The 14375-nt window shown below is 35.2% G+C and overlaps 1 protein-coding gene and 1 pseudogene across 1 annotated transcript; one reads left to right on the plus strand and one right to left on the minus strand.

Annotated features, from left to right (window-relative positions):
• Positions 1-375: 375 nt before the first annotated feature.
• Positions 376-2763, plus strand: LOC114762978 (probable terpene synthase 11). Its single transcript, XM_028952576.1, has 7 exons — positions 376-555; positions 676-943; positions 1094-1466; positions 1555-1773; positions 1870-2008; positions 2110-2361; positions 2469-2763. The coding sequence occupies exons 1-7, from the start codon at positions 376-378 to the stop codon at positions 2760-2762; spliced, it is 1725 nt and encodes a 574-aa protein (XP_028808409.1). The 3' UTR covers position 2763.
• Positions 2764-3301: 538 nt separating this feature from the next.
• LOC114762980 (tricyclene synthase TPS4, chloroplastic-like) lies at positions 3302-5816 on the minus strand (annotated as a pseudogene).
• Positions 5817-14375: the final 8559 nt, after the last annotated feature.

Here is a 14375-nt window from a genome sequence, read left to right on the forward strand (position 1 = left end):
TCTAATAATGATAGTTTTAGCCAATATACTTAATTAGCAAGGATATTTTAGGAATAACAACACTTATTTATTATAAATAAGCAACTTAACTTACTTCCTTAATCTCCTCAAATAAGTCAATTGGGTTTTATAATTAGGACAGGAGGAGTAGTATAATTTAAGAAGTAATGTAAAACAATACTATTTTAAATGAAAAGAGTGTGTAACAGTCATTGTCCCAAGCAATGTGATGAAATAAGCAGAGTGAGAGCCTATATGAACAGAGGCACCAAAATCTGTGTTCAGAAGGCTAAGTAAGCCTTTCCAAACCCTGTATTTCAGCGACTACCGGAGTGCGGAGTGGCGAGAGCCACGTCGTCGACTTCTCTAATGACAATGGCTGATGCGTTCGCCGGAGCTAAAATTTCAGGCACGCTTCCATCATCATATATGAGACTGTTTTCTCCACTCAGTTGGCCATGCACATATCAACCAATTTCCCTTTCATTCCCCAGCAACAAGCGTCCAATCTTACGTCACCCATCCATCACTAAGTCCGTCGCATTTTATGACAAGGTACATCCCTCAGATATCAAGCTTTTATTACCTTATTCTGCTTCTGTTTTCTGATACGGGAGTGTGTATAAATATATATATATATATATATTATAATACGTGTCTTTGTGTTGATGTTAGTTTGTAGCTGTGGAAACTGATGAGTGCAGTCAAAGCTCGGGAGAATTGGTGAGAAGAATCCAAGAGACACTGAGAAACACGACAGATCCAACGCAAGCCTTGAAGATGATAGACACAATCCAACATTTAGGAATTTCGCACCATTTCGAAGAAGACATCGACGCAATACTGAGAGGTTTGTGTGGTTGGGACGCTGGTGACAATCTCTTTGCCACTGCTCTTCACTTCCGCCTTCTCAGACACCATGCCTCCGTACCTTGTTCATCAGGTTTTTTTCTTCTTTTTTTTCCCTTTTGGTTTACAAGTTGGTCTATTTTCCGGTAGAAATTTCGCCCGGACATAGATGTTACTCATCATGCTCAATTACAAAATCTGTTTTCTGCAATTTGATACTCTGATTAGTTGTTTGGTGTGGTAGATGTTTTTAAGAAATTTACAGATGCGAGGGGGAGATTCAAAGAATCAATTGGCAGGGAGACGTGGGATTTGTTAAGCTTGTACGAGGCTTCATACTTAGGAGCAGAGGGTGAGGATATATTAACGGAAGCCATGGACTTTACAAAGCTCCATCTTGGCCGATCCTTACCACACCTAAGCCCTGAAGAAGGACGCCACGTTGAGAGAGCCTTGAGGCATCCGAGGCACCTCAGAATGGCCAGGCTGGAAGCCAGAGACTACATCCATGAATACGAACAATGTAGCGACCACACGCCAGCTCTGTTGACATTGGCCAAGTTAGACTTCGACATGGTTCAATCGCTGCACCAAAAAGAGTTAACAGAGATATGCAGGCGAGAAAGATCTCACCCTTTAAAACGTTTTTGATCATTTTGAATGCTGCATATACGGACAACTGAAGTTTCTGCTTGACATTCGTAGGTGGTGGAAAGAACTGGGGCTTGCTGATAAACTTGGTTTTGCGAGAGACAGACCCTCAGAGTGCTTCCTGTGGACAGTGGGGACATTTCCAGAGCCATGCTATTCTAAATGCCGAATTCAACTCAGCAAAACCATCTGCATATTACTGGTTATGGATGATATCTTTGACTCTTATGGCTCCTTGGATGAACTTGTTCTTTTCACTGAAGCCATCAGAAGGTTGATCTGCTTGTCAAATAATTTCTTGTGATCACTAGAAAAAAATCAACACAGGTGATTCAGAATAGGTCACATTGTTAACATACGTGCTTACAGGTGGGATCTGGACGCGATGGAAGGGCTGCCCGAGTATATGAAGATATGCTATATGGCATTGTACAACACAACCAACGAAATGGCCTACAGAGTTCAGAGAGACCATGGCCTGACCGTCGTTGCACACCTGAAAAGAACTGTAAGAGTATTAAATAAATAATCAGAAATGATGACAAATATTAGAAAAGAGTACTGTCCGGGATGGGATTATGCAATTCATTATGAATGACTTGGGTGCAGTGGATAGACATAATTGAAGCATTCTTAGAGGAAGCCAAGTGGTTCAGCAGGGGACACATACCAAGTTTTGAAGAATATTTGGAGAATGGTGTCACTTCTGCAGGATCATACATGGCAATGGTTCACGCATTCTTCCTAATAGGAGATGATCTCTCAAAGCAAAACATTTCCACGATGATGAACCCGTATCCAAGGCTCTTCACTGTGTCTGGCCAGATTCTTCGCCTTTGGGATGACTTGGGAACTTCAACGGTACGTGTGCCCTTCTTTAGTTATCCTTCTTTTCAATTTGTCCTCCACACGCCAAATAGGATATCCAATTAATAAATGAATGAAGTTTCACTGTGATAATTAACCAGGAGGAACAAGAAAGAGGAGACAATGCATGCAGTATCCAATGCTACATGAGAGATAATCCTCACTTAGAGGAAGACAAAGCGAGAAAATACGTAAGAGAGCGAATAGGGAAGCTGTGGTGGGAACTAAACAGCATAGCTATGGCATCAAAGTCGCTGCCATGGTCAACTGTGAAGGCTTCGCTTAACGTAGCAAGATCTGCGCAGGTCATTTATGAGCATGGAGACGACAGAAACGCGTATAGCGTAGATGATTATGTACAAGCATTACTCTTCCGATCTTTTTCAAACCACTAATCCTACCTAAACCCTTATTTGGGAAAAATTAGATACACTTCATCTCTATTTACTTGTGTTAATTTATATTTATATTTTTGACTTTAAATATATGTCCTGTTTTAATACAACCCGGGGGATAGGAAGGATGCGGTGCATAATGAATTGGACCCCGGAAGCTTTTGTCAATGCTCTGTATGCAAGTAATATTCTCTCATATCTCTCTTTTGCTAGATTCCTTATAAGAGCCAGGTTAAGGAAGACGACCAGGTCTCTCCTTGACGAGAGCGGCATCACGAAGCTTCTTCTTTTTTTTTCCCCCTCTTGATTTTTGTTCCGTGTATTGTATTGTGAGTTCAGTTTTTTCTATCCGACTTATAAAGGAAGAAATAGGAAAAGGAAAACTCTTGTTGTAAATATGAAAAGCTCTTTTTAAAAAAGAAAGTCATTTTGTTACCTCTATAATAGTTTGTTTTTTCCTTCAAATTTTACATTCGTTGCCCGTGAACAAAAACATATACGGCCAATAATGTAATTCCCCAGATATAAAGATGACTAAGTAATTGCAAGTCTATTAACTCCGAGGCATTTATCAGCCTCTTAGTTGAATGGGCTCGACAATTAGCGATCGAATCCGGTTCCTGGACGTAGCATCTGGAGCTCCATGGCCATCACCATACTGGTAGGTGCAGTGGGAAATTCTTGCAAGGTTCATGGCAGTTTCTACAAAAGCTTTTGAAAATGTGGTCTCTATTCCTCTTCCTTTGTTCATCTCCTTCCACGTCTCATCCACCAATCTGCGCACGTATTTTTGGCTATTCTCCTCAGTGGCCCCACTCTGGTGCATGTGACATAGTATCGAACTTATTGATTCACCTCTCTCTAACTCCGCCTGAAGAAAACATTGACAATGAATGAAGACAGTAATTAAAATGAGGTCCTCGTCAGAGCGTGCGAAGAGAGAGTACGTAGAACCAAATGACGTACAACATAAGATTTGAGTGATTGATAAAGAATAGGCCACCTTCGATGTGCCCAAATCGTTGCAGAGACGGAAAATAACGGAAGGACAACGCAAGAGGGGATGGTGAGGGCCCAACGATTGAAGTGACTCCTTTGAGAAATTGTGGTTGAGAAAGAAATAAGCATGGAAGAGGATTACTACTCCTGAAACTGATACCCAGGCGTTCTGAAGTAGCCGTCGAATGAGGGTATGTGTTTGTCATGGACCACCTGGCTTCTTGAAGCCATGATTTCAACATGTCTGCCCACTAAAATTATTGAGGTAAGAGTTAGTTTCCCAATGAAATAGTATTTAACATGTGGTATGTTCTATAGTGAAGCGTTTTCGTGGGCACTCACTGCTTTGGTGAGGTAGGGTAGGATGTTGTGGCCTTGCCCTTTCAGTGCCTCGTAAGCCATTTCATTGACAGTGTTGTAGAGAGCCAGGAAACACACTTTCATGTACTCCGGCAGATCTTGTATCGCGTTGATATCCCACCTGAAACATTAAAAAAAAAAAAAAAAGCATTCACCACATAATATTCGTACGTAATATGTTTGGCTGGCTTTCAATAGAAATAATATTTATCAAATAAATTTATCCGAATGTAGGAGAAAGCAAACCTTTCAACCGCGGCGGTAAACAGCTCGAGTTCATCCAGAGTGCCATAAACATCATAGACGTCGTCGATTATGGTAATGAAACAAGTGACTTTGGTTAGTGCTTTTCGGAGCTCACTGTGTTGAGGTTCGGACTCCATTCCCACGGCCCAGAAGAAGCACTCCATTAGCCTGTCCCTGCTGAAGCTCAACCTTGATGCCAGTCCCATCGCCTTCCACCACCTATAATTAGTTATATCAATATTTGAAGCCAATTTCTCTTTTTGACTTCTACTATTTGGTTGTTGCTATACGTATGCGTCTAGGGAAACAAATATAATAAACTGAAGAACCTTGACATTTCCTGCAGATCCCTTTGAAATGTTGACTGTACTATGTTAAAATCCAGTACAGCAGCTTCGAGAAGGACCGTGTCTGCGTTTTTCCTCTTACCATATGCTTCTATGTACCATCTCGCCTCTAACCTTCCCGTTCTGCGATGTAATGGAAGGTCCAGCGCGTGACTGATCGCTTGTTGCAACAGATGATCGTTGCTTATATGTTGCTTCATGTCCCTGAGATGGATGGTGGTGAAGGCCTTGGCCTCCTCCAGAATGTCCTCTCCTTGGTATCCCAGAAATGTTGCCTCGTGCAGACTCAACATCCCTCGCACATCTCTGCTGAGCCATGCCTTAAAATTACCGTTTTGGTCCTTGAAACTCTCAAATATGTCTGCGTTATTTATGTCCCGGTCACATCATTTACTTTGGTTTATGCGAGAGAGTTAATTATGAGAAAAAGGAAAAAAGAAAACCATAAGGAGATAGCCATATGCGTAGGACCTGGTGAGACGTCATAGCCATGGTCTCTGAGGAGTCTGAAGCTTAAGGCAGCTTCATGAAGGCTTGTGTGCTGTTTTGTTTGAGGACGGCTTTGTTCCCAGGAGACATAACAATCAAGAGCGTGTTTGATCTCATTGTGAAAGCGGTAGCCGAGGCCTAAGCGCTGGACATCGTCAATGAGCTCGAGCTTTGGCAATGGCTCAGTATTGGGATTCACGATCATCCTCCTCACATCCTCCAGCAGCTTCCTTGCTCTGGTCTCGTACTTCTCATCCTATAACAACAAGCTAAGTATTGTTAATTGTATGTCATATATAATAATGGAAGATGGTGAATAACGCTCTCCATATACATCGTGAATTAATTGACCAGGAAATTAAGGAAGTAAAATTACCGTGTAACCATTGTTCAAGGATTGGAGGAAGTCATAAGTCCAGAAGGTAGGCTGGTAATTGGCGGAGTTTCTGAGAGAGGAGGGAGGGAGGGAAAGCGTCCGTTGGGTGGCCAAGCATCGGAGGTTGGTGTGATAGTAACCAATCCTGTGGAAGGAAAGAGGCCCTCCTGGTTCGCAGTGCTTTCTAAAACTAAATGAGATGGAGGAACTGGGCAAGAAGGTAGTGGGCAAGGCCATAGTCGTTTAGTTTGCGAATGTGAATTGCTTGCGTCGGGTCTCATTATATATAGCGCTCTGATCTCTCTCCATCCTCCGGTCTCTAGGGGGCACTATAAATTCATTCAACACTATCCACGTGGGAGAAAAGTAATGCTCCTCCGCTCTATAAAACTTCAAACATAGTAAGTCTAATCTACACTACAAAATGATATTCATTTAGGATCAGAGGTTCGGTCCTTGGTATAAAACACAACTGACTGATTTAAAAAAATTACTAAATTACTTAGTTATATCATATGTTATATTTATAAGTGAAAGAAATTAGTTAAAAAACGATAAATATAAATACTTAAAAGTAATTTAATAATTTTTTAAATTTTCTCGAATTAATTAATTGAATTTTATATTAAACATAAAAGCACTAGTCATCAACACGTTATCCTTTATATAGTCCATAGTCGTACGAATTAAACGGAATTTTGTTTTCGCTAACAATTTAAACGGAATTAATATGATATAGTGGAAGGTTCTCTTTATTTCATTTCATCTTTGATTTTTCTCTAGTTTTTTGTCTGTGTTAATTATTATAATCCATTAATATGTTTGATTTTATTCACTAGCTATATGAATCACAATTGAATAAATAACTAAATATATTTTCCTACGTAGTATACATAGAGCTTTAAACAACGAATTGTAGAAAAGGGGACCCTCCTAGGTATATCTTTAATTCGCTCTCAATTTTGCAAGCATTTAATTACTATTTTTTGTCATCCTCATTAATCCGTTTTGAAGATGAAGACTTGTCATAAATAAAAAATAGATTAATTTAATTTAGTGAATTTTTCATGCATTAAAATTTGATATACAATTTTGAAAAATATAGTAATAAATTAACTTATACAGCATTTAATTTGTTGAAAATATTGAAAAAGTACAATTCGAATTTTAAAAAACTAATTTTTGAATATTATAGAAATTCAAGAAAGGTCATAATATGAGCAAGAACATTTGCAAAATAAACAAGACCCGTAAATTTTTAGAAACACAAGAACCTGAGCAAGAGAGAGGCTAGAAAATTAACAAAAACACTTGTAAAATAATCAAAGATCTATTGCAAGTTTTGAAAATGGTTTCCTATTTCTGCAACCGGTCTTCCATATTTCTGACAACTAGCCTTTAATTCACACACACACACACACACACACACATATTGGGAAAAATTGCAATTTTTTTTCAATTTGCCTCCTTAGAAAATCTTAAAGTGGTCTTTCCAATTTAATTATGCAATTAATTTTTCTTTTCAGGAAATCGTTTTGTTGGTCCATACTTTTGAGGGTATTTGACAGGTTACAACGCCACACTAACTCCAGTAGGATATTAATGTAGAGGAGCTGATTGAATAAAATAGGAGAAGAAAAATATGCAGGAGTGAATCCAAATGCATGGTTATGCCCATATACAAGTTTAAAGAAAATAAGAGAACTTTAATGGATAGAAACTATATACTATATAGGATAATCTCAAAGAACTTTAGCTCCTGTTTGGCGCAAAATATTGAAAATAAGAAATAGGAATTGAGATTGTAATTGAGAAAAATCACTAAAAAGTATTTAGCATTAATAATTATTTATTATATGAAATTAAGCAAACCCATGAAAGTAGGATTTGGAAATACCACTTTTTTCTGTGATATTCCTCAATTTCACATACATGGATTTTTCTAATTCAATGTGATAAGCAATCTTTCATGCTAAACTATCCTTTAATAGATTTTTTCAATTATAATCTCAATCCCTATTGATAAATCCCTATTTTAATATGTTATTTGATTTCTTTTTAGGAATATTTATCAATTAAAGTGGGATAAACTGTATTGATTATGGATATCTTGAATCAAATATTGCTTGCATGATTTAAAAGAAAATCTTATGATATTTTTATCTCTTTTTAAATAATTGATTTTGGACTTTATGATAGTATTTTAATTTATCTTTTACAAGCCCAGAAAAGAAAATAAAGATAAAAAGAAAGCTGAAAGGAAAAAAAAAAAAAGGAATTAGAAAGGGAATCAATTTGAGCATCAACGCCCCAGATTTTACTTATAGATTTATTGATTGTTGATTGAGGGCTAGGGAGAGAACACGCATATATACACACAAGACGCACACCACCAGGAAAACACACGCCGCCAATACTCTTCAAATTCATTCCTCAATTGCACGCAGTGGCGTGTCGTCCACTTCTTCCATAACCTTTGTCATTATCTCCCTTCAACCAACCATCATCATCACCTTCGATTTCCATTATTTCTTGTTTTTTTCCTACAAATAATGTCCACACCTACTCTTTTACCATAGCCTCTGTGGATTTTCATTGCTTCAAAAATATTGTAGATTCTTCTAGAGCTATGAGAGGCTAAACCCATTGTGCTTCTTGGAATTGAAGGAGTTGCTTGAGTTTGGAACTTTAACTAAGAGAGTATTTAGTTTTCCAATTAATTTTCTCTTGAATTTCATTAGACTTTTCTTGTGTTAGGAATATTTTCATTTGATTTAGGGACTGAAATTATATGTTATAGTTTCTATTAATTAGATTTTTGCAATTTAATTTGAATTGTATTACTTGAGTTTGAATTTATATATGCTTTCGTTGTATTCATTAATATTATTTTATTTTATCTAGCATATTGTTAGATTTTATGATTGAGATGTATCGCAATTGAATGTAGCATTTTTTGAGAGGAAAAGCCAATTTTATTAACTCAATTTAAAATGTACATCAAGTAATTTTTAAAGATATTTTAATAATTTGATTACTATCTAGTATTTAGAGTAGTCAAATGTTAAGTTTACTTGACCCAAATCGTATTTGAAGTTGCTTTTTAACTTGATGTATTATTTTGCTCCCATATTTTTGTTAAGCAAGGATAGCTACATTTTCTTTTCAAGAAGCATTCCATCACTAATTTTTTAAACCCAAATTTGCATTTTTTATTCTCTTTTTATTAAAAATATTAAAAAAATAGTTTAGATTTATTTCTTTATTTTCATAATTGGTTTTATTGAAAAAAATCCTCTTTCCAACCTCTCCTTTTTAATTCTTTTGTCACTGAGTTAATTTGGAAATTAATAAAAAACTTTTCAAAAGAAACAATCGAGTTGTGCTTTATTGCGTAATTTAGTTTTATTTTTTATTTGACCTAAAGTGACTAAAAAGGCTCAAATCACCTCCTTTATTTTTAATGTTTAGTAACAAATGGACCTTAACGGATTGATTCTTATAGTAAGAGTAGTTTTTCTTGGCAGGGGAGGAAGAGGAAAGAGCAGTGCTGGGAACTTGGATGACAGGTGTTTTAATTTCATATGTGAGTGTGGAAAATGAGATGATGGAGCTACAATACAAAAGAAGGCTTGGTGATGATCAATTCGGAGGGGAAGTAAAATGACTACATACGTGACCGGTGATCAATGGCATTAAGTACTGGCCCGTCCTTTTCATTTGGGATTGGATGTTTCCTCTTTCATTTATTGCCTCTGATGAAAAAATTACTAGCACTTGTAATTCTCAGATTAAAAAATAAATTCTGAATAAAATTTTCAAATTTCATTAATTACCTTGGGCCCTATATTTGCCAGTTCCCCGTCGCCACCAGGTTGAATACTGTGATTAATGGGAAACCTGGTCCAAAAAAAAATGATTACTGGGAACAGGGGATGGTGCGCAGATTTTAAACAAGAAAAGAAAGTGGATCGTGGAATTTAAATTACTTTTTCTAAGTCTACATATATGACTCAAGAGAGGGATGTTAGCCCCCCCTAGAGGCGGCTTTAGCAATGCACTCACCGCTTTTTCACATGTTAAAACCATATAAAACGTAGGAACCAGTTTTAATGTTCATTATTTTTTTATGAGTATTTTAAACTCATGAAATCTGAATCATCCATATTTCATTTGAATAGCTCAGATTTGATTTCTTTTTAATTTTTATTTATTTAAAATAATTATTTTAATATGTATAGAATTTAAAATAGAAATAATCTCTTAACTGTGATTCTTTAAAAAAAAATTTTTCTATTTAAAAATAATTAATTAAATATTTTAAATTTAAATCGTTCAAATCAGATATAAACAGTCCAATTCTAATAAATTTAAAGGGACTTATCAAAGTGATGAGTATTAAAACTAGTTCTCATCAAGTGCCACTCTCACTCAAGCCACTTCCTTTAATTTCTCCTTTCTACCTCCCAAAATTATACAATCGATGATCTCCCTTCGATTTTACCAAAACTGCATAAACACTTATCCTCTCTTTTCAAATTATACAAACCAATTACAATTGCATATCACGTGCTTTCATACTTCACTGTCATCAGTTCTCCGACTTCAGCGTCACCCATCTGCTCTATTTCTTCTACTCAATTTTCACATTTGAAAAACTGTCAGACGCATGCATGAGGCCATTATGCTTCCACCCCTTCCTTGTAATTAACAAGTATCACCTCCTATACTAAAAGAATAGATCTTTTTTCACAATCTAGTAGTCTCATGAAGTTATTTTCATTGATTAACAGAAATATCTACAAGGGCAAGCCTTGAAGTATGAGACAACAGTTAAGCCCTATTGACTGTCATCTGATTCAGAAGACCACGATCTATCCTAAGTTGTTCTAAACAACACGAGGGAGGTTGTAGATAACTAACAAAATCCTGTCCTAAGTTATGTGCAGACACGGCAAGGAATATGAGTGCACACTAAATTTTCCCTGTAAGAATGAGGTATTTCTAGATCCCGGTTGGAGTAGATGAGGGACCGAGCTTCCTGGATTTCTCTTCTCCCAAAAGATGGAATGAGCCAACATCTACTGACAACAATCGCAGAGCTTCTATAGAATCTGTACAAACTCTTGTCTTAGAGAGACCCAACTGTTTTGCACAATAATAGGCCCATCGATATGGCTTTTATCTCCGCAGCAGTAGAGGTTTGATAACTTAACTTGTCTTGAACACCACCTATCCAATTTGCATTTGCATCATGAATGACTCCACCACATGTTGCGAAGCCTTGGGTGTTTCGCAAGCCATCGATGTCAAGCCGCATTTAATAGAAATATTTTAAGAAAGACAACACATATTATAAATAATTAACTTATTTAGTTTTTTAATATTTATAAATTAGTTATCTGACTCTTATATTAAAAATATTTTCTCATTTGGGCACTGGGTTTCGACTTCGGGGACAGAGGGATTTGGGTGATGGCATTGAGAGGCCAACGATTCAATTAAATCGAAAACAAAAATCCCTTGTCCTTATAACTTATCGGGAGAAGAATTAAGGATGATTTGAGATATGTTTCTCCTGAAAATGAACAACTCAATTCTGTTAGTCGAAAGAATTATAAGGACATGGAGGAGACTGACTGTTTTCTCCTCATGCAAGCTATACATTTTCAGTAATACTTGTTGCTCAAAAGAGATATGCTTGGCTTCAGTGGACAATTTTAACTTCGGCAAAGCTGAGGGGCTTCATAAATTTAAGTGTCTGTTTGGAGCCATGTTTAAGTGGCTTTTAAGTAACTTTTAGGATTAAAAATACTTTTAATATGTTTGAGTGTATTTGGAAGAGCTTAAAAAATTAAGAGCTTATACCAAAATCACGGGCACGGTTTCTCTCTACCGAGCTTCCCATCCACTGCACCTCCACTTCGGCTCTACGACAATCGTTTGGAGCAAATGGTAAAACACAATTCAAATGGATTGTCGGCTATAAACTTGAATTCCAAAATTACAGAGAACCAAGAGGCGGAGCACATGCTTTTACAGCATGATACGGATACATATGTAGGGCTCACAAAAAATCACCAGTGAAAATATATTTTCATCCAAAATAAAATTTATTTATAAATAATCAAATGTCACTATTTTACACAATAAAATTATCGTTTCGTTAAAACACCATATAAATATAAAGCAGAGTGAGAAAATTTTTTGTCCTATTTATATATTATATCATTAAAATTTTAATATGAATATTTTATTTTATTTTATATAAACTACTCCTCTAATCCTATTTTTTTGTCTGTTCGCTAATCCTATTTTATTTCTCAAAGAAAGATAATTTTATTGTGATTATTTATAAATATATTTTGTTTTGGATGAAAATACATTTATACTCTTGGTTTTCTTTAATTTTGGAATTCAAGTTTATAGCCACCTGTAACAATCTATTTGAACTGCGTTTTACTATTTGCTCCAAACGATTGTCATAGAGCCGAAGTGGAGGTGCAGTGGACGAGAAGCTCAGTGGAGAGAAACTGAGGCCCAAAATCACTTAATTAAGTGAAAAGCTAAAAATTACAGCTTATAGTGTTGGAAAAGTAGAGAGAAAAAGAGAAAATGTATGTCCCATTTTTTTTACTCAAACAAATTTATTTTTACTCAATCATAATCCAAACATCATTTTACTAATTTCACTTTTATAAACTAACTTTTTAAAACTCCAATCCAAATACAATTCACCTTATCCAATTTAACTTTTACTCAATTTTATTTTTTTTAAAATCAGATTGAAAATAAACTACTTTTTCTACTGCCAATTCGAACTAGCCCTAAGTGGATCTCGAGATTGTTCCGTTCACATGTGGGTTTAGCTTCTTACACAATTTTTCGGGGATGTTCATAACGGTATCCTTGTATTCATATAACATGTAAAGTTTTGATTTAATTTAGATGCACATGACATAACTAATTCAAGCAGAAGTACTGTTGAATGAGATTCACTTAATCAACTACTAATGTGACTTTTCTTGGAAATTAACCAATTATAAGTATACAAACTAAAACTCGCAAGTGAAAAAACTATAAAGATTTAATAAAAATAAAAAAATATAAAGATTTGACTAAAAATTAAATGAGATGAGATTAGAGAGATTTGTATTTTAAATTTTCTTTTTCAAAATATTTCAACCATAATGATGTTCGTATTATATCATGTGGTATATTTAACAGGGTTATTTCCAAAAGTTTTGCCAATTGACTTTCATCCAACACAGTGGGGAAATGGTCAAGATCAAATCTGTTATAAAAGAAAATGGACGGAAGAAGGAAAAAATTTTAATGAGTTTTAATTTAAAAAAATTAGAAGAGTTGGGTTAAAAACTTTTAACCAATTTTGCTTTTTTTTTTAATCTTGCATTTTCTTTTTCTTAGAATTTTATTACCTCATTTTTCTATTTTTTTAAATTGAGCTCATTATAATTTTTACTCCTCTTCCCTCCATTTCAATTCTCTCGTACCAAATATAGGATAAAACTTGTATAAATCAATCTTCATACTAGAACAGACACTAATTTAATTATTTTTTTCCTGAAAATTTTGAGGATTGGAAAAAGGAAACATAGCAATCCGACATTTTATTTTATGATCCACATGAATATAATTTTTTGGTAAAAAGTGTTTTTCTTATTTTTTTTTTCAATGGTGCATGAGTTATGGCTTGACATTGATATATTCAGCATAAAGGTTTAACAAATTGCACGTGATGATTGAATTAAATTGAAATATACTACATCTAATCTTAATTATAAGACCTCGAACATGTATATATTAAAATCTTTCGTCTTCTTGTGGCCCCAAACATATTTCTCTCGTACTAAAGACTAAAGAGTGAGTTCACGGCCATTCACGTATCAATCACCCCAGCTTGTCTTTCCGCAAAATCGGGAGTCATCAAAAATTGTTTATCTTTCATGAATCTCATATATATCGGGAGCTAGAGGACAGAGGAACGGTCGGTAATCATTTCCATGGAATTAAGGTAACGTCCCTATTGGGTTGGTGGGAGCCACGCGTTTAGTTTGGGAATGGATTCTCCTTTTCATTTACTACGTGGGATTTGGATGAAAGCCTCTCCAAACATCCTTAGCTTAAAGTATCGGCATTTTGTGTGAATAAAATTTGTAGAATATTAATATTGTTATGCATAAAAATTTATCATGTTTTCCTCAATAATGGATTTCCAAAAATTAATGCTAAATAAAAATTTCAAATTTCATTTAAGAGTTAAAGTGTAATTTTGACTCTGATCTTATTTCTCAACTCTAATTTTGCCCATAATCTTTTAGTAGTATAATTTTGCCCATGATCTTATTTTTCAGGTATAATTTAACTCTTGATCTTTTTTTCTCGGTTACAGTTTTATTTTTGATCTTTGGGTGTAATTTTGACCCTGAGGGGCAAAATTACATTAAAGGAAGAAGATCATGGTCAAAATTGTACCACTAAAAAAAATCAGGGGCAAAACTGCACCTAAAAAATGAGATTGAAGTTAAAATTGTTCTTTAACCCTTCATTTAATAATAATACTTTTACTGCCAACTTTCATATTTAGACGTTGCATTGCATCCTTTTCAAATCAAAATTTATGAGTTAACGTCTGCAAGTTGAATTTTCATATTTATAAATCAAGTTATTACTAGTCCAAGAAAAAAGGAACTTGTACGTATTTATGACAGTGCCAGGGTTACAATTGACAACTAACTATGAGGGACCTGTGTAGCTGTCATTCACCCACGGCCG

The sequence above is a fragment of the Neltuma alba genome, unplaced genomic scaffold (genome assembly GCF_004799145.2).
Source record: "Neltuma alba isolate B1F8T4 unplaced genomic scaffold, ASM479914v2 tig00011249_pilon, whole genome shotgun sequence".
Taxonomy (NCBI): domain Eukaryota; kingdom Viridiplantae; phylum Streptophyta; class Magnoliopsida; order Fabales; family Fabaceae; genus Neltuma; species Neltuma alba.

Coding starts and splice junctions, on each gene's coding strand:
- LOC114762978 (XM_028952576.1), top strand. CDS start 376: ATGGCTGATGCGTTCGCCGGAGCTAAAATTTCAGGCACGCTTCCATCA. Junction 944..1,093: donor CTCCGTACCTTGTTCATCAG/GTTTTTTTCTTC, acceptor TTGGTGTGGTAG/ATGTTTTTAAGAAATTTACA. Junction 1,774..1,869: donor TTCACTGAAGCCATCAGAAG/GTTGATCTGCTT, acceptor ACGTGCTTACAG/GTGGGATCTGGACGCGATGG.